Raw genomic sequence first — 20,799 nt, 5'->3', positions numbered from 1 at the left:
TTCAATCTCCTTGGCTTTCTGTGAATTGTGAGCTGTTTGGCTGACAGGAAGAGTCAGAATTACTAACTAGTACAAATAAAAACACCAAGAAGTTTGGTGTTATCCAAACCAGTGTCATTGTCAGAGTAAGGAACATACTGTAAGAAGTCAGTCAACAAAAAGAGTTTGTAGGCAAAGAGCTCGAGCAATTACATCATTACTGGTTTGATTCCTACATGATGAGCTCTAATCCATATGGGACTCCCTGGGTGATTCCAGAAGTGGCTGCTTTCCATTTATTTGATTAAAAATCAAAGCATGTAGGACACAATCCTTATCAAATATATTTGAGAAATTAAAGCAGCCTATAAGAGAAATCCAGAGTGAAACATCACAGTAGAGTTCTTTAACATGGGTTAGAATAGTCCACAAACCATCTATAACCATCTAGAACATTTTATAATCATTTCTGGAGCATGTGTATTTGTTTGGATTTCTTGTCTTAAGAATTTGACTGTATTTTTTTCTTCATATTCTCAAAGAATAACCTAACATCCAAAACTTTGAGATGGTAGCCTTTTAAATCCTTATTTCCATGCCAGAAAAAGGGGGCCTTCCTAGTCAAGTGTGAATAGCAATACATCTTATATATCTCCACAATACAAATTCAGAAGTAGACTTCTCTTGTTTGGGGAAATAGATGTGAACTATGGAAGAATAAAGAAGGTCAAGAGTGTTTCAGACCTTGGGAGGCCTTTTGAGACTAGCTTGTCCAACATTCATTTTGGCAATTAGGAAATCAAGGCCCTGGAAGGTACGAAGATCCCACTGGAAACCCAGCCTATGTTGGGCTAGATGCATCCTTTGCCTGCCTGTTTCATATTCTCTCTACTTTATCTATACTGATTCCTCAAAAAATGAGGGGAAGTTGGCATGCAATATCAAGTGCTATCTTCAATGTGCAAAATCTGATTGTATTTTACCAAGAACCTGTCTAGGAATGGTGCTCATAGTGACTGGTGTGGAAGGAGTCAGGGCCTCACTTTTATCCTCTAAAAATTTACTTTGGCACTTTGCTGTGTGTATAATTATACCACCTCTCACATACAGGCTCAAGAATAAGTTGTATCCTTTTATTTCTTCTCTATTTTATCATTTTATCTTCATTTTTCTTGCTTATTAAACTCTATGATGGACCCTTGGAGAACCGAATTTTGTTTTTTACCAGACAGAAGCTATTACTCTACATCTTAGTTCCTGTCTGTCTTCCTTTCCAAGTGTCCAATACAAATGAGAGTAATTGTGGACAGAAATGAAAAGAATGACATGGCACTGGCTTGGATTGGTGACATGATAAAGCATTTATTTTGTTTTTCCTTCTCTTTCTACCCCCTCCTTCCAAAGGAAGACAAGAATGCCCTCACCCGCATGTGTGCTCTATGGCTTGTGCTTTTCTTCCCTTTGCAGTTCTCAGAGTGCAGAAGATATGGCTTGAGGGCTCCACCTGATCCTTCCATCAACCTTGCAAATGAACCTTCAGAAGAAACTGAAGCTTTGGAAAGTAACCAGGAACACACATTTGGAAAAAGGGACCAGAGATCAAGCAGTTTCCAACACCAAACTTAGTCTAATCCTTGCCCACTGCTTCTTATATCCTCATGCTCTTCACAGAGTCTAGGGTCAAGCTGAAAGGTGAGGGGCACTCAGTGAACTTAGAATTGAACCAACAATACACAAATATGTCAAATGAGACCTGCACAAACATTTCTGGACTCTTGAGCAGAGCACTTATCAGGATGATGTGATATAATTATTAAACATCGTATCTGGAGACTTCTCATCTTATCATTCTATCCCATTGTTTTAAAGATGAATCTTGAGAATAACAGGTGCAATCTACTTTGAAGGATTATGTAATTTAATAATTACAGTACATACTTCCCTCACACACATGCACATAAAAGCATGTGTGCATATGTGTGCACGCATACGCCCCTAGTGAGAACTCTGAGCATTTTGTCTAGTCCCAGTATCTTTTACTTCCCTAGACTTTAAGATGTATCACAATTTATCCTTTTGTTTTACTTGTGTCACAAAGAGAGAAAAACTGAACAGCAGCTTGGGGCTAGCATAATTTCCTGTTCTAGAAAAAGCCTCTGTCTTTTATTGACAACACTACTTTCCAGGTGCTTCAGTGTCTATCCCTCAAATTCTCCTTCCGGAGTCACTTTAAAAATATGTAGAAATGGCAGCTTTGATCCTGCATGTCCGCTTCTTATAAGCTGTCCTGGGAACAAGGACGATGCATTGGCTCTAGAACTCACCCCAATTCACACCTTCCATTGTCATTTATCAAAAACACAACTTTCTGAAGTTTTACTTGCAGAAATATTATAAAGTCTGAAATTACATGGTTGAATTTTAAAGATTAAAAATGATTAGTAATCCTCTATCATAAAGCCTTGTACAAAAGATAAAGAGAACCCGACTAGCTAATAATAGAATCTGGACTAGTTCTTAGTTCTGCTGATCAGCAGTTCAGTTCTGTATCCAAAATACTGCGCTGATATTTAGAAATTCTACAATCAGAGTCACTGGGAACCACATAAAGGCTATGGCCACCAACTTATATTTCTAGGAAGTTTTAAATCAGATAGATATTTGATGGCAGAGGTACAATTCATTTTCTAATAATACTAACAATCCCTGAAGTACAGAAATAAATGCATGTACCTTAAGAATATGTCAGAAGCAATGTCTAAGTTACATGGAAGCATGGATGGGGGTAAGATCAACATGCAGAAAATGAAAGCCAAACTAAGCCTCCTTCATAGAAAATAATGCACCAACATGCTCCAGACATAAATTATAACAAGTGATCATATCTTGAGCTCAGGAATTGAACAGTCTGCTGTAGAAAGCTCTGTTGTTCTAGTCACATAATGTGGATAAGATGGGAGAGATAGGAAGTTGTGAGGGACCGAAAAATTAGAATGAAGATGCAGAGACTCAGAGATCTCATTTACTCACAAATCACGGGCATATTCATTTGCATTTATTGCCTTGGAGAAAGATAGAATTGGACACTCATGGAAATAATGTCTGAATTAAAAGCAGAGAGAGGTAAGGATTGATGCTTTAGAATGACCTGATTGAGCAGTTTGTGAAGATAAAGGAGACGCTAACTATAAGATCAAATCCCAGTGAGCAAGATGTGAACCAAATTAGATCTGGGATTTAGTTTACCTTTTTTTTTTTTTTTTTTTTAATGCTGGAAAGAAGTATTATTTAGTGCCTTAGTGCCTCTTTCAGATACCAGTAATCTTAGCTCTTTTAAGTTGCTTATCTGATAAAGAGTAAATGGCCGGCATGTTCATATACACTTGGCCATAGAAACACAAGATGTTTCATCATGAGCAGGGACCATCTACTATGCCATATCTCTCCTTTTGCATAGATTTTTCTCCTGTCCTGAGAAGTATCTCAAATTTGACCATTGTAAGCATAAAAAATGGTGGCTGTTTTGCTGATCCCGGATTTTACATTTTTAAAAAAATCAAATGCACGCATTAAAGGGATGTTTCTGTGATTGAATGGTATGACTGCCCTCCCTTCTAAACCGAGATATACAATAAAGATAGGTCAGTCTAGTGAAATGTGCTTAATCTCAGTCCCATTTTAGTGCTAATTCATTTGCTAACTTATCTCCAGCTTGAAGAACAATAACGGTCATTCATCATCATCATCATTATCACCATCCACAGCAGCAAAAACAAACATTTGTGGATCATCAGCTGTGATTATAGTTCCAGATTTGCAAGTTACGCTCATCAGAAGGCCGTCCTTGGACAAGGACTCATTATGCTTCAGGTGAGACATCTGAACCCACCATGCAGAAGAATTATGGGGAAAGTCTTAACTACAACTTGTGAGCCATTGCACATCTGTTTGGCTAGAAAGGAACAGATAGATGTTCTGTTGAAACAAGATGAATGGGGTTCTTTAGGAATTCGCTTAGAGTGGTTAGGGCTAGAACAGTCCCCACCACCATACCTTCTAATCACAGGAGAGACTATTAAGGGATAAAACCTAAATATGGGATAAGATCTAAATCATGGCTCTCCCAAAAGATATCCTAAAGTTGGGGGGGGTGTGCTGCTGGATGAATCCTAAAGCAGACTTGAATCTCAAAGAGTCCAGTACACCTGAAATCCAGGCCAGCATGTGGGAATGGTCTTGCATCAGTACCTGTACCAAGAACGATAACTTCAGACACTATTCAGGATGTTTTTCTTCAGTGAACAAGAACTCTCTAGCCATGCTCCTTTTCCTGAAAAGAGACAGGCCTGAGAATTGTCTCTATAAGCTCCTAAATAATAGCCATGTCTTCCTGGATTAAACAGGGCATCTGGTTAAATAAAGGTCCTTTCTTGTGAGCACACGCCTCCTCCCTTTAAAGAGTGAAATTTAGCAGATTGGGACTCATGTGGCACAAGAAGCCGAAGATGAGAGGAGCTCCCTCCTGCCACAGGATAGGAGGTTCTCCTACCTGCTGAGCCCGTTAGTCATGCCCATGCCAAAGCTGCTTGTACAAGACCCATGCTCTTGAATAACCAGCATTCTAAAGAACCACAAGGCAAGAAGGGCTATTGAATTCTCAAATAGGTAAATTAAAGTCTTCCTCATCAATGCCGTTTTATAGAGTTGGTCATGATTGACCAGTCCCTCCTGAGAGCATGGAGGAGGTGTGATCAAAGCATATTCAGTTAAGTATGAAAGAGAAAGCTCTGATTCAAATGGAGGCCATGTGTCTCCATCCTCCCACAGACCAGCAAACTCTAGGAAGTGTCTCTTTGTAGATGCCTTGGCACATTTTACTCAGAAGTGTCTGGGCTCAGATTTAGCAATACAGGAGCTACCAGTGTCCACGTTAATGTCCTGAACACCACGACCGGCATGCAAATCTTCTCACCAGTGCCTACAGTAGTTTCAGCCAAGCGAGAACTGGTAAATCTGACCCATCCACTTTCAGTCTAAGGACACTCAAATCCCACACCTTTAGCAATTCTGGGATACAAGGAAGGGGTGACTCCAAAGCTGCCAAATTTCTGTGAGGTTTGGGCAGACTGCTGCAGATCATGTTGCCAGGAAGAAGTGGGGAAGCTGGCCCCTGGTGGTGAGGACGGACTATCAAAAGAACACAGAGAGATCTGAAGCCAACAATCATTCCTCAATTTTGCTAGTAACAGCCAGAAACGAAAACTACTCCTTCCTAAACATGGCCTATTCCTCTCAGGTGGAAGGTCGGCGTTGGTGGTATAGTGGTGAGCATAGCTGCCTTCCTCTCGGGTGGAAATGAGCCCTGAGAACACAGGTACAGTAATCCCTGAGTGTTTCGGCTCTGACCTCATTTCTGCCTCTCAGTGAATCTGCAGCTACTTATTTAATTCCCAGAATCAATCAGAACAGATTAGAATTATATGAATACTATTTGGTATTAAAATCTATTTTTTTCTCTTATTTGTGACTAAAGGCAAGTTTTTGCAGGGTAGGCATGGTGGGAAGAAAGTCCCTAAAACACCGGTTAATAGAATTTGAGATTATTTAATACTAACTTAATACTAACTTTTTTTTTTCCTCCCCATCTTTTCTTTTTGTGATAGCTTCTCTAGGCTGCCTCCCAGAAATAATCACACATAAAGGCCTTTTCCTAACTGGGCTTGGTATTTTGCTCAGGTTATGAAGTGGGGTGTTGGGACCTCAGCAGGTTGCTGCAAACCTCAGTCAGCACCGTCTGGAAAGCATTGGAGATGCAGTCCTCATGAGGGCCACCCCTCCTCTGCTTCTGTTAGGAAGATGAAGGTAGTTTTCTGGACCCATCTGTCATCAGAGCACATCCACAGAAGGAAGCCGCTCCACCCCAACGAAGGGAGCTAAAGATCAGTGGCTTGAGTCAGATGCACTTTCGCCTCCATATTCTTCCCACCTGAGCCAGACAGGCTCTCTTGCCCCTCACCCCTGCCCCCCGCTTGAGAATGAGGTACCACACCAGGTGAAGAGGGACATGGAACACTTTTTAATGTCAAGTCAGAGACAACCCCTCCCTCCCCTAGCCCCCAATCCCACTTTCCCTCATCACATCCAGGACCCTTCCCCGAGGCCTCTCCCGTTCCCAGACTTCGGGGGAGGAAAAAAAGGTTATCTAAAAACTGCATTTTCTTCTCTTTCATACACACGCACACAAAGGTGGGGAATTAAATAAAATGAATTGAGAGGATTCAATTCTCCAGTAGTCACAAAGGCATCAGAGATTCCCATAATGGGCTAAAGCAAGTGGTTACTGACTGTTTAGTTGGTTCAGTTACTTGCTGTTTGCTCACGCCCCGAGGCATGATGGAGAAGCCAGGCCTCCTGTCAGGGCCTTCCCCTCCGAGAGCCACACCTGGAAAAGATGCTGCGCCTGGTATGAGTGTTGTTTTGTTTTGTTTCTCTTTTCACTTTTTATAAATGTCTCTGACGTGTAAATAACCCAGGAAAATAAAAAGGCAGGAGCTGATTACACAATTACCAGTAAACTCTATCATCTTTTAGAAGATCAACACACAGCTAACGCCATATACAGCATGCAGTAATGTCTGAGAAAGGACCCTGCTGAGAAATAAAATGGCTAGAACTCTAACAAAAAAAATATATGTATATATATACTGTATAATATATGTCATCAAAAGAAGCATAGCCAACAAACTCAAGATACAGTGCGGATCACCCTTCCATTTCTAAACAGCAGGTAGAAGCATAGTATTGTCTGCATTAAATGCCAGAATAAGGAGAAATCTGTAGCGCTGGTGGAGATGGTGGTTAAATCGTATGTGTTTTTTTGGTGGATTTGACATAGCCTCACCAGGTGGTTAATGCCCGGTGTGTAGTCCACCAGTTGTAAACCTAGTTAAGAAGTACACTATTTTTAATGTTGAACAAACATACTTCTCTTCACCCCTTTCATTTGTGTATTTTTTAGTCTTGTGTTGTTTTTGCACTAAATTCTAGGCTCATATCAGAAAATATAATTAATAAAATTAATAATGAACCAGAATCCCTTATTATCCATGATGTCCATGTAGTAAAACGAAAACCAAAAAAAAGAAAAACAAAAGTTTAATAATATCTTTTGTGACTGTTGATTGTGGGATTGTTGTAGCTGTCAGACTGTCTTGTTTAGTTTCCTTTTTCTTTTTTTTTTTTCTTTAATTTTGCATTTTGTAATACACACAACAGTGGCACAGTCTCTGAAAGGGGCCACAGTGGCACATCTGGGCCTGCACAACTCATTCTGTGTTCATCTCTATTGAATTTTGGGATGGCCGACTCCAGAATTTTCCTTGCCGGGGGCACGTTAGTGGGCAGAGTGGCTGAGCCCGGCCCACCCTGCGCACAGACCGGTCACAATGCAGCTGCGGGTGGGTCCCAAGTCAGGTGTGCGTTCTTTCCGTTTGGGCAAAGAAAGAAAACTCAGCTGTGCCTACGGATCTGCAAGGCCTGCAAGGCGATTTTCAATTTCCCTTTGAAACGCGTTTTCCCAAAGTATTCTTTGTTCCCTCCCTCGAATTTGTGTCCCATTAGGCTCTGTGTCTCGGAATTTCATTTGATTCTAGCTCATAAGAAACAGGGATGCTCTCGTTGCTGTCGGAGTTGCCATTGCTGTGGTGGGCGGTTGCTGTGGCAGCAGCTTCTCCTCAGTGGGGGAAGTGGCACTCACATCAAAACTTGAGGAGTCGGTGCAGGACCAGAAGAGGTAGCAGCCAGATGCAGCCTGCCCTCCTCGACGTCCCGTTGTTCACTTCGCTGACCGCGCCGGGACCTGTGGAGAGAACGCACTCGTCATGGGCTGCCTGGTCTAAGAGGGACCATCTGTCACGCGATCTGCTGTCATTAGGCCTTGCCTCTGATGAGGCGTCCCTTTAACTGGGACATCTCATGTTCCCACTCCGTATGTGGAGGCGGGGGGGTGCACTAGAAATAACCTTCCACAGCTTGGGTCCCGTGGATACACACGGTATAACGGGGAGCTTTCCTTGACACGGAGAGAACAAGAGGTTCAGGTTAAAGTGTGCTGGTGGTCCCAACTCCTCTACTGTGTTGTAACGTGCTCAGGGTCAAGTGCAAGAAGAAGGTGGCAGCATTAATTCATGTTCTATAAAGAGCTTCGAGGAAGTGAGGCCCTTGTAGTGTCTGCATCATCGTCTGACCACTTCTGAGCAGTGTCTGCCTTGAATGTGCATATAACCTTCCAGCTGCTCACCCTGTTGGGCAGGGAAGGACCTGCTGGACACAATAATCTGTCTCCCTGCTGCTGCTGCCTCGGACTCGGCATCCGTTCTGTCTATCACTCTATCTCGGGCCGGGCACTGGGCTTCCGCCTGCAGCACTTGGCCTCTTCCCCACTTGGACAAGGTCACAGAGGCCCTAGCTTGAGTATCCTGTCCCTGAAAGGCCAGAACCAGCCTGCTGGATGTCGAGGTGGGATCAAGTGAAGAAATAGGTGGTCTTTTGCTGTCCACGTGCAAGTGAGGGAAGGCTTATGTGGACACTAGGATGGAGAGCCTACCACCGTGAACATCTGCAGGTGCAAGGTGCATCTCAACCTGGCCTGCAGACAGATACTCTCAGGAGGCAGGGCCAAAGGCAGGAACCACGAGGTGCATGAAATATCCCAGCAGTTTCCCTATTTTTGAAATAAAAGTGTCTGACCAAGAATGTCCCTCACAAATAGAGCCATGATTCAAGAAGAGTACACACAGGTTTGGAGGCCCAGAGGGGGTGGGTACCTAATGCAGCAGGGCACTCTGTCAGACTTGCTCTGGAGTGCTCTGTTGTGATGAATTTAATGGAGGTATTAAAGGCTGGTATCCCCCCTAAGCCCACGTCCACACCGGGTCAAAAAAACAAAGCCAGAGCCTGCCTGTCTGACTTGGAGGCTAACCATCAGAGACGCTTCCGGCTAAGGCAGATCAGCATCAAACCAGGCTTTCTCGATTCCATACGGGATTATTCCATCACGTCCTAGAGCCCTTCGCCCTGGAAGCACTGCCCATCTAACTTTAATTCCTAGACCTTTGAGAAAAATCTCTGGTTCTGGGGCAGTGGCTAAAGAGATGTTTATGAGTTCAAAATGGACTGGGTCTTCCAGTCTGTGCTGTCGGATTCACAGCACTTCCAAGGCCAGGCAGTGCAAGTTCTCATGATAAGAAGCCCGAATGAAACCCATGTATTCTGCTCTACACCAGCTGGGAAATAAACTTCCAGGTAACACAAAACGAAAGGCATCTGCCATGGAATGTTTTTCTGTAAACCATCATCAGGACTCCTTCTTTGCACATTCAATCTCTGTTGTCCATAGACCATTCTTTGGAACCCCAGGAGAGAAGCCACTCACCATGCCTTCTAGGCTGAGGTGGTCTGTTCTCTCCCTGGAGAACCCCTGCTGCTCTGGGCCACTCCATGATCTTTCACATCAAGACCTTTGCCTGCTACTGAGACTAACTCTGAGCCACAAAGGTTGTTTCTGAGGCCTCTGAGCATCTGGGTTCCAGCTTAAATAGCGGGGGCAGGCCTAGTGGCTGCACTCCATTTTCCCATGCACAAGGCATGAGGATTCCAAGGGTGTTCTGCGTGCTTAGTGTGGTGTGCTCTGGGCCAGACATGCATCTGTTGGCAGCTGGCTCTTTTCCTCTTGCCTTTCTTATGCTCTCTTGAGCACCTGCACACAGCTTTGCAGCCCACTCCCCCACTCCCTCCAGCACATTCCCATCCTCACTCCCAGTCCTGGCCATGGCTCAGAAGACGCCCTGTGGTAAAGAAGAAGAGAAAAAATGCCAGTTCTCTGCATTTAATGGCTCTGGAATTCCCACCTGCAGTCCCTCTTCTTGGGGCTGTCCAGCTCGTGGGAGTCTCCAGGGAGAAAAATGGAGATTGCCTCAAGCCAGGCAGATAGTCCAGCAGGGACCTAGATTCCTTACCACGTAAGAAGAGTCAGAAAAGCGTGTTTGCAGCCAGAGCCTCTGCAGTGCTGCATGGGGGGCAGCTGTGAGTGTGCAAACAACCCCCAATCTTCCTCACAATGCCTGGACGCCCCTATAGGTGTGCGCTCTGGGCACCATGTTTTTGGCTTCTTTGCTAAGCCCCCAGAGTTCCTTTGTGGCTCCGCTGCCTGCTGGGACACACCACAGAGAGCCTGCAGAGAGGGGCTCTGACCTGTTGTGTCAGAAAGTTCTTCCCACAGAAGAAAGGCAAAGGCCACCAAGTGTGCCAGAGCCTCCTCTTGCCTGCATTGTTACCCTGGACAAGCTCACAGAGCCTTTCTGTTTCTCTCCTGTCTGAAGCCCACAGGGGACCATCACCCACTGCACTGGGGCCACATCTGGCCTGCCTCCTCCCCCGCCCCCATGCTCTCTCCCCTCACCCTAACCCATTCTTCTCTTGGGCAGGTCCAAGAACCCTGATCTGGACAAAACTGGTCACAAAAAGGAGGGAACAGAGGTTGACCCCGAAGAAACATTGAGACAAGGGTACTCCGGTGTCCTCTCAAAGAGGACAGCTGCATCAGCTCTCCTTTTGGTTGCCATGAAAGTTCACAGACTGGGTCTTGTCCCCTGTGACCTTGACCCCTTGAAGTTTTTCTTTATGTTAATTCCAGAGCGGTGTTGCTATGAGTCCACATTCATCATGATATTAACCCATGTGATCCTACAGCCTTTACAAAACTTCCCAGCTCCTTGGTAGAACATGCCCTACATTTTCTCATCTTCTTGCTCTCTGCATCGTCAGCCACTGTTCCTGCCACTTGTTCTTTGGTTTCTCCCCATCTCCGAAGCACACAGGCGCCACACAGGCGTGCTTACTCAAGTGTGCGTGTGTTAGCCACGTTCCTTTTCCTTCCCATCCGCATACCCTCCAACCTTCTGCCTGAAATTCTTCTCACCCAAATCACTCCCACTCCTTCCAGATTCTGTTCTGGTCCCCAGTTTCCACTTCCACGCAGACTTCCTTGACTTGGCTCCTGTTTTGCTTCCATAGCACTGTATGCGTCCAGCTTTTAAAATACACACTGTCTGTGATCTATTTCTCTTTATTTATCGAACATGTATTTCCTCATCTGTGTTATAAGCTCCTTAAGAGCAGGGCCTGTGTCTAACTGGGCCCAGGGCAGGTATTTAACAAATGCTTGCTCAAAGAAGGAAGAAACCAAAATGCTTTGATGCATACTGATATGTTCATGTTTACTTTGTCTGTGTGTTTTATTTTCTCTTAAGATTCTACTCAGAGAAAAAAGCAAAAGACCGACTGAACCAAAACAAAACCCTCTTTCCCTACTTTCTGTTTTATCTGTTTCTCTTCTACATATGCTTCACTCTTCTTCTATTTCCAATAAAAGTCCCTGAAAGATTTTACTTTCAGTAAAACTTCCGGTGAAAGTTTTATACTTTAAGGGGAAGTATGCATAGAAGTAAAATCATATCAATTAGGATTTCAGGAAGAGTTCTTGCAGTTGGAACAGTGTCCCAGTCCCTCAAAGACACTCAGATTCGAGATGAAGATTGTTCTCTTCAGCTCTCATATGTGGAGAATTAGCCTCAGAAAGCTTAAGTGACTTCCCCAAGCTCCATCGACTTCTGTCTCCAAATACAATTTTCTTTCCACTAGCTTGGGGCTGCTACTGAGTGTAACTTATACATCTTCTAAGAATGAGGAGAAGAGAAGTGAGGCCATGGGGCCTGTCCCACCTGGACACAGGGAAAAGTGGGGCCCACACAGGCTATACCCCACTCTCCAGGCTATGAAAGAATTCCATAGATGAGGGCCTTTTGTCCAGGCAGGTATGGATCCCAGCAGCCAGGGGCAGGGCCCTCTCTGAGCCTGCACACTGGCCAGAGCAGCAGCTAGCCCCTCCTCCTGGTGATACGGGCCACACAGATGAGGCCACTGTTCATGACACGGCCATGCCTCCACTCTGCCTTGGATGCCTTTATTCCCTTTACCTCATTAGAGAGCTGTGGAGGCCTAACAAGACTAATTACCAGGATAGTTGGGGTCCCAGAGAACTCTGATGACTGTCAATTTATCCATCAGAAACATCTAGCAGAAATGAAAGCCTCAAATAAGACACTGTTTAATTCGTAGCCAAGTGATTCACCCAAGAACCTCCCCCTTCCTTCCATTTTCCCCTCCCTCCCACCACTTCCCTTCCAGCTTAAGTTAGAAAGAGAGGAAGAGAGAACAGGGTAAGCAGAGGACAGCATGCAAGGCCAAGGTCTAAGAACATCATTGCATTAGAGCATCCGCGTGTGAGGAGAGGCCAGCCTGGTATGGAACAGCCAAGATGTGGAGCTATTCTGGGCCCTGGCAGGTGCTCATTAGTGCTGCCAGCAAACAGCAGTTAGACATCTATGGGTGGAAGCTACCCAGAGGGAATGGCAGGTCCTTGGAGACAGGTTAATTGAGATTGTCATAGAGATGGCCCAAGGTTAGGGAAGGATCCCACTGGGCTGCTTCCTAGGGTTAGCTCAGAAGACAAGGCATCCGGGAAAAAGGTGAAGAGTTTGGGACACCCATACCCCCCAGGCAGAGCTGCCTGGGAATAAATATACCAACCTTTCCAAGGGGTCAGGGCTGTAGTTTTCACTTCTAAAAAAAAAAAAATTAAAAACAAACCACTGTTAAGGTAGAAAGCACTCAGAAGCCCTTGCTTTGCCCTTGGCTCTTGCTGTCTTGACCACAGCCCAGCTCTCATATATGCATCTCTCCACTTTGCTGGGAAGGTGGAGTGGGGGTGGGGGGTGCTGGGGCAGAATGTGAATGATGATCAGATTGGATCATTGATCCAATGAGAGTCAACGCAATCATCTGATTGTAGCAGAAGACTCAGTACATCTTGGAGCCTGGGGCCCCAAGCCAATAAATACTTTTTTGTACAACTTTCTTTGGCCACCAGACCCTAATTAGTTGAAGTCTGTAAGCCTTAAGTATAAAATTGGCTGGTAACAAATGGATTATACTATAGCAATCTGAATATAGGTGTCCATGCTACATTTGAGTATAAAACTTTGGCATTTATCTATGTGTTTTATAAACACTGTGCCAGAGGGCCCAGACCTGTGGTGCCTGACCTCCCTGAAGAACTCAGACTATATCAAGCTGGTCCAGAGGGCAACCTCCGGCAATAAGACCCACACCTATGCTTCTGCACTTGCACTTGCTAAGTAAGACCTGCCTGTGGAAATTTACTGTGATGCCAGCTCTTTTTGGATGATTAGACCACAAAAGACCCACATTTCACCAACTTCAAGCCTCCAGAATAATCCACAGATACTTTTCTGCTAATAGTAGAAGTATGAGTGGCCGGAAGTGGCCCAATGTGGAATACGTTTTTTTAAAGATTTTATTAAATTTATTTGACCCAGAGAGACACAGCAAGAGAGGAAACACAAGCAGGGGAGTGGGAGAGGGAGAAGCAGGCCTCCTGCTGACTGGAGAGCCCGATGTGGGGCTCGATCCCAAGACCCTGGGATCATAACCTGAGCTGAAGGCAGCTGCTTAACAGATTGAGCCACCCAGGTGCCCCCAATCTGGAATATTTTACTTCCCTCTTTACCTAGGGGTCTCTGCAGCTGTTCAGCCTGGATATAGAGAGGGTGCAAAAATCCTTTCACAATGTGTTTGTGTACCAAATCAACATGATTACACTTTAAACATACTTTTATTTGTCAATTATACCTCAGTAAAATAAAAAACAAAAAAAAATGCATGAAATTCTTTGCATGAAAGTGATCCCACTCTCTGTGCAAAGGTCCTTGCATACAGAAGGAAAGACAACCTAGACATAATTCAACCTAAACTAAACTAAAACATCTGACCAATTTGAGATGAATACAAATGTATGCCTTCAAGCTCTTTATTTTTCTTTCAGGGCACCTGAAATAGATATCCCTCTCGACCAAAGTGGACATTAGCAATGTGGGGAAGCCACTCTGAAAAAGATGGAAAGGGTGATGTATGATCAAAAATCAAAGGCATGATTCACAGAAGATCTGATGTCAGGTTGAGGTGGTAGAAAAAAAGCCAGGTGTGCTGGTGCCATGTTGTCTGTGCATGTAGTGAGGACAGTCCCTTGGAGTGATTTGCTGGGGCCTCGAGAACCACCCGGAAGCCAAGGTGGGGCTATTTTCATGAAGTGCCTCACTCCTGTACGACTGACTTGAGTCCCTCTGTACCAAGAAGAAGGGTGACTTCAGGAGGAAAGATGAAGAACAATAAAGTAGTCATAGTCCTTCAACCCCAAACCACAAAGAGTTCAGATGTAGGGAACATTTGGGGGCAGGCAGCCACAGACTGGTAGGTTGCAAGTTTAGATTTTGCTGGAGAAAAGATAGAAGGGAGGGTTCTGCTTGGTAGTTTGGTTTGCTGGAACTATCAGAAAGATAAATGAATTGAAAGCATACGTTTCCACGGTGATCTAAATACAAGTTGTGATTTTTTGAAAGGCAAAGATCTGTAAACAACTTCAGCTGAATTGTCCCCATCCAGCTACTCTTTTCCCTGAATCTGTAACACATGCTACTTGAGTGAAGGTCAGTACTCTTCAGTGTCCACCTTGGCAAAGGACAATTTGACATTGATCCTTAGCTAGAATGTATCCTCGAGCTTTGCCAGACAGCAATGTTTCAAAACTTCTAGTTAACTGAAATGTCCTACTTCCGCCTTACATCTCACCACAATGAGGGGGGAAATGTCGCCAAGATATTCTTTATATTTACCCTGATGCTACACTCCATCCCATTCCCTTTGACTTGGTACCAAGGAAACATGTTTTCTATATCATGCTCGAGATGGCATCACGATTGCCCCTGTTTGCAGAAGTGTGGGCTTTGTTTGAGCCTCCAAGCTGAGTGCAGCTCATGTTTCTGAGTTCATTCTTGGTTCTCAACAACAACAACAACAAAAACAAAACAAAACAAAACAAAACAAAAAAAAAACCCAAATAAACAAAAAAACCAATCCCTGATAATTCAAGCATGTATTCTCCTTGCCAAGAATTTGACCAAAATTTGTGATATATTTTTTTGTTGACATATTAATGAGCAGCCAGATAGAACTGGGTAAAATATCCAAAATGAAGAAAGAATGAAAAAGAGAAGGAAAAAAAAAAGAAAAGAAAGAAAGAAAAAAGAAGCACTCCCCTCAAGCCTCTGAGTCAATATCTCCGGTCAATCCATAATGTGATCTTTTTGCCACCAAAGCCAGTGCTTGCAGCTGAATCTAAGTACCTAGGTAAGCACAAGGCTTCTGTCTGATTCTAATGGGCAGAGGAGAGCTGGTTGCATGCCAGGATGGATATATTCACCATCTAGAAAAAGGATGAGAGAATGTCTTTTTATACCTTCAGTATTTAGACACATGTGTCATAGAAATGCTCACTGCTGGATGGCTGGACCTAATTAACTACCTTTAATCCTCTGCAGGGAAGAACTGATCATCTTTCCTGCTGCAATTTTTTCCTTCTGATACAGAGTTTACTTACTCCCCATTCTTTAATAAGCTGGTTTGCCAGTCACTGTGAGGTTCCCAGGCATTAATCAGCCAACCTTTCCCAGCCCACTGATACCATCAAATCTGACTTCATGCTTAGGAGATAAAAGACGAAAGACAGTGGATGGGAAATGAACAGCTACCAAGACGCTGAGTTTGCAGTGTGGGTTCCGGCACACTTGCCTGTGAGGGAGCTTGGTGAGGGATGGTGGCGCATCCCTGAGTCCTTATTTATCATGGCAGGAGTCCTGCACCACCAAATATTAATACGAGAGGATGACATGCAATCTGTTGTGCTTGCAAAAGGGGAGCAGAGAAATACTTCAAGGGTGGCAGCAAATGCTGAGGAGGAATGAAATTCTCTTATCAGAATCTCTCTAGTCTTTCCAGATATTGAATAACAAAACAGCTTAGAACTTCTCTTAAAGCCAAGTGTACCCTGTCCATGGAAATCCATGCATTTGTGTAAATCTTGGTTGGTATTTCTGAGATAAGATGAGCATAACTTAGGGGTATTTCCTGAGAAGATAGGTAGCTCTCTATTCTGTGGGAGACTAGCAGAGGAGGAAGTTAAATAAATAAAAAAGAAAAGAATGGGAAAAAAAAAAAAAAAAAGGAACACAAGTGAATGGGAGAAATGCCGCAGGTACACGGTCTGTTTTCTTCCGTTGTACAAAGAGTCTAACAGTTATAGTAAAGACCACAGAATCCAAATCTTGGAACATTCCCGATGTCTACAATCTACAACTTCTGGCAATGACCCATTGCCCTGTACTCAAAAAGAAGGATGTGGGGTTGAGAGCAGCCTGAGAGGCCGAGTAGAGAGCTGGCATACAGATCCTTTTACCCAAATTCATTGTTGCAGCAGAGAGGAGTGAGGCAGGACAGCTTTGTCTCTGCAGGTGGAGGCTGGTCATGAAGTGTCCTGCTCCCGCTCAGCCGCAGCAGCCGGAAGTGATTGTTTCTGGTCTGTTTTGTTATTGTCGGTTCTGGTGTGGGACAATGCCCCCTCTGTCAGGTGAGTACACCTTTAGGGAAATAGGAACTCCTAAGCAGCCACCGCCTATTTTAAAAGCTCCTATTCCCTCTGGAAATAAAGAGCTCAGTGATCAGAATGAGCTCGGTCACTTCTGAAAGCACAGCCTGTAGCACCATCTGTCTTCGCTCCAGTTCCTCATGCCTCCCTTTTACCATTTACGGTTCGCTCCTTTCCTAACACCCTTGATGCTCTTGATTTTACATCAGTGGACATCCCTGCATCGGGGTTCAATAAACATAAGTTGAATCATAAATTGGACCCGAATGTTTTCACTGACTTCACTTTTACTTTCTATTTCTTTGTTTCATTTTCCTGTTTGCGGTGCGTCGCTATGGCACCCTGTATCACTAAGGTGAAGAATGCAGCCTTGAATCTTTTTGTGATGAAAGTATTTTTCCTCATCTGTCAAACAGCTTCTCATGCAATTTATCTCCTTCCATCTCCTTTCTCACCTTGCAGGTCCACTACCAGCTTCCAATGAGTGTTGCTGTAGCCAGACAGGAAGGGATGTGGGGGGATGGGGATGGGGGCAAGTGGGATGAGAAAGGTCAGGGACTGGGGTGGAGGGGGGCAAAGCCTGGTAGCTGCCTTCCTGCTGGGCCACCGTAGGGTCCTCCCTGTCCTTTGGAGGAGAACAGCAGCACACGCAGCATGGATTCCTTCCACCACTCGGCTGGACTCACTCCAGCCCAAACACTCATGCACAGTCTTGGTGAACCTCCTCTGCGAGGTCCATGGACCCTTGCGAATCACTTATGGCACGCTAGTGGGCCTTGAGAAAGTTGAAAAGGTGGTGCAAACACAAGCAGGAGAGGCAGGAGCTGTGTATGGGGAAGGGCTTGAAGTGGATTAGGACGTAAAGTGGCCAGGGAGAAGAGCTTTGACGTTAAGAGGTGGCACTGAGGGAGATTCCTGTCTTTCAGTCTGCATCTGGAGATTGGACTGGAATGATTCAAAATGCACCTGGCAGTTTCTAAAGCCTTTTTACTATGCAGTTTCTGCTGAATGTTGGAACAACTCTAAGGTAGATAAGGCAGATCAATTCTATTTTATAGAAGAGGAAATTGAGTCTCAATAATGTTTAGTGACTGCTCAAGAGCACAGAACTACTAAATGTCGGGCTCTGAACTGGATCTCAGTGGCATCCCACTCCAGGTCACAGCTTACTAACTAACATGTGTGCTGCACCCTGACTCCCTGCCTTCCTTAGAGAACCTTGCTTTGAACCACCTGATTCATTATTGGGGATACTTAAATCTTCATGCACACAGTGTTTGCTTCTGCTGCTTAGGGCCCACTGATAGGATTCTTGTTATGAAAACTGTTCGGTGGATTGGACTGTCTTCCTACTGGTTTAGACTCATGCTCTCTACCTTTGGCCTTTACACAGATTTCTAGGCTTTGAGAAGTTAAGGGTCCTTTTCTTTCCCCCCACCTGGTACTCCTGAGGAAGTGCGGACAAGGTGTGAGCAGAGTGAGGAGGACTACCCTTCCAGCTCCATCAGCTCCAGTGACTTCCTTAGTTTTCGCAAGCATCCTCTAAGCAACTTCACAGATAGGTAATGAAAGGTGGGGAAGGTTGGAGGGGGACTCCAGGAGAAAGGAGAGGGAAGAAAAACCATAAGGCAAGGGGGATACTGACCTTGCAACAAAGTTGAGCTTGTAGGCTCATTTAGTTCTAAATCGGGTGAGGGACATACAGGAGAGAAAAATGAAAACAAACACATATATTATATACAGCCGCTATATATTTGTCATATATAGTTTGTATACTGCCTTTCACATACATTTCTGTGGGAATGGGTAAATAAAGGAAGACACAAAAACCAAAAGTAGTAGGACAAGATTCAGCATGAGAAACACTAACGTGCTTTATGCTTCCATCCTTAGATGTGATGGTTGGAAAGTGAGGGAGCTGGCCACTCATACATTTCCCAGAGCTGTGCTGAGCTCGGGGACTGATGTGGTAACAAAGGACCTAAGTCCCTTTCCAGATGAGGTTTCTGTCACACATCTTATCCCCACTGAACTGGAGACCAAGTTCAGGAATTTCTGATCCCATGGCACCACAGCACAAGCAAGATGGCCCCAAGAACCACCATGATTCTGGGAGCCCGGCAATCTCTGCGGTCTTAGGGAGCAGGTGCTCAGGACACTGTTGGTCCATGGTAGAAAAGATGACCCTGCTCCCTTTGGATCCTGGCCATGATGGGGCCTCCCTGTACAGCATTTCTCACTTTCCAATGTCCATGTCACATGATGAGGGCAAGCAGTCTGTATGAAAGTCAGCAATAATATAGCTGGCTTTCTGCGATGCTATAGGAGAATGGACTGCATCACACAGTTTACAGATTCGCATAACACAAATGCTGCTTTCCCATTGCCATAGTCTGCTTGATGGGTCTTGGCTGAGGGTCCGCTGATAATGGGAGATGACACACGGAAAACTTTGGTATAAGTTTGTATTTGTGATTGATGGTGGGCCTCCATCATGAATTTTGGGGTTGCCATGTCTGGACTAGACCTCAGCAAGAGCCAGTGGGGTAGAAACACCCACCTCTCTCACTAATGGCATTTGACTAGTTCCACAGAACTATGTCAGCCACAGGGCATCTCAGTGATGGACTCCTCTCAAATGGTCTCTCATTTGAGACTTCAAAATTGCTTTCTTTTGGATTAAATTTGGAAAATGCTCCATGCTTTTTCTCCCTCTTAGCGATTTTACGTGTAAAGAAAAGCTAGGAGATCTCCACATTAAAGAACATTCCCATGCGTACCCCATTTATCTTGGTGGCCTCAGTCTTTCTAAACTTATCTGAATACATACTATCACTTTTCCATGTATCTTTTCAGAGAATCCTGGACTCCAGAGAGCTGACAATTGGAGGAATGTCCATATGACACACAGGGTGAAGACAGATAGACCGACGGGGAGGCAGAGGTTCTAATTGCCACATAGGGGTCTGCTGAGAAGAGCAGATTTATGGCACATGCTTTACTGCATTCCTTGTCACAAACGCCAGCTATTGCACTCTCAAAGCTTGTGCCTTCTCCCCGTTCTCATCTTCAGATGGCTTAAGGGGAAGAGGCCAGGGAATTAGACAGCAGTGATAAAGCCAATTGCAAAACCATGTCATGCATCCAAATCAGAGGAACAAGGAGGACAGAGGAGGAGGAGGAAGACTGCTTACAGGAATGAGGGCTGCTGTGGGTGGAGGGCAGGCCTGGGGAGGGTGGACGGCACCGCTAGGAGAGCCTGAGATTTGCAAGGCCAGGGAAGGAGGGGTCTGTTCCTTTATAATCCTGGCCCTTCTGTTTCTGGAGACAGACACCTGCCAGAAAGCCAAAAAGGCTTGACAAATGTGAGGGGCAATTATGACTATCCCTGTGTGAGAGATGTCAGACAGATCAATCACTCTAATCACAGCTCTGCCCATTCTGAGCAACCAGCTCTGGGATCAAGGGCAGCCTTCCTCTTCCCAGCCCCCTTGGATAAAGCTGAGCTTTGTTTTATGTGTTGGATAAAAGGGGGGGTTGAATGTGATTTGGAAGCGGAGATGGGACCATGGAGCTGTACAGGTGGGTTATTTGGGGCTGGCTGGATACAATGTACCGTGGAGGGATGTGGTAGGGACTGGGGGCGAGAGTGAGGTAATTGACGCTGTAAGATTTTCTGGGAGTTCTCAGAGGAAAAGGAATTTATGTTCTTACTAATCATCTGCTAATTCTTTGCTTTCCCTTGCCATCATATTCAAGGGTACTTGCTACCATGGGAAACTAGAGGGAAGGATTTGAAAAATTCCAAGCTACCTGAGCTTGTGAGGGTATGGAGGAATTTTCCCTCAAAAACAACCAGAAGTTCACTCTGTGGCCTGAAGGTGAATCTGCCTCTATCAAGGGATGCAAGTCATCCCTGGATACCTGGAGTTCCTGGCAGATGACATAGACCTACACATCAGCTCACTTCCATTGTTTGACAAATCTAAAATCTACAAGGGAGTTTGTTTGTTTGCTTTCTTTACTTGCTTCTGGCACCAGTATACTTGCCAGATATGTAGGAATGCAGAGCAATTTGCTGTACCCACATCAGTCCTCCAATAAACCATTTGAATGAATGAATGCATGAATGACTATGTGACTTCTGTCAGGATGGTGGCTTGGCTGGACAAATATATCTTAATCCAGTCAGACAACACCCA

At 44.7% G+C, this 20,799-nt stretch overlaps 1 protein-coding gene across 10 annotated transcripts in view; it reads right to left on the bottom strand.

Annotated features, from left to right (window-relative positions):
• Positions 1-6,032: 6,032 nt before the first annotated feature.
• NTM (neurotrimin) overlaps positions 6,033-20,799 on the bottom strand; it is a 939,904-nt gene continuing 925,137 nt past the window's right edge. For 6 of the 10 annotated variants that reach the window (XM_032356562.1, XM_032356566.1, XM_032356568.1 and 3 more), the window contains 3 exons: positions 18,243-18,278; positions 12,628-12,660; positions 6,033-7,837 (listed from right to left, as the gene is read on the bottom strand). In XM_032356562.1, coding sequence (XP_032212453.1) covers positions 7,737-7,837; positions 12,628-12,660; positions 18,243-18,278 — 170 coding nt within the window. In that variant the 3' untranslated portion in view covers positions 6,033-7,736. The remainder of the gene's footprint in view (positions 7,838-12,627; positions 12,661-18,242; positions 18,279-20,799) is intronic. The other 4 variants (XM_032356561.1, XM_032356563.1, XM_032356559.1 and 1 more) reach the window with 3 other exon arrangements.

Source organism: Mustela erminea, chromosome 9 (genome assembly GCF_009829155.1).
Source record: "Mustela erminea isolate mMusErm1 chromosome 9, mMusErm1.Pri, whole genome shotgun sequence".
NCBI classification, from domain to species: Eukaryota; Metazoa; Chordata; class Mammalia; order Carnivora; family Mustelidae; genus Mustela; species Mustela erminea.
This window is presented reverse-complemented; position numbering and strand designations above follow the sequence as displayed.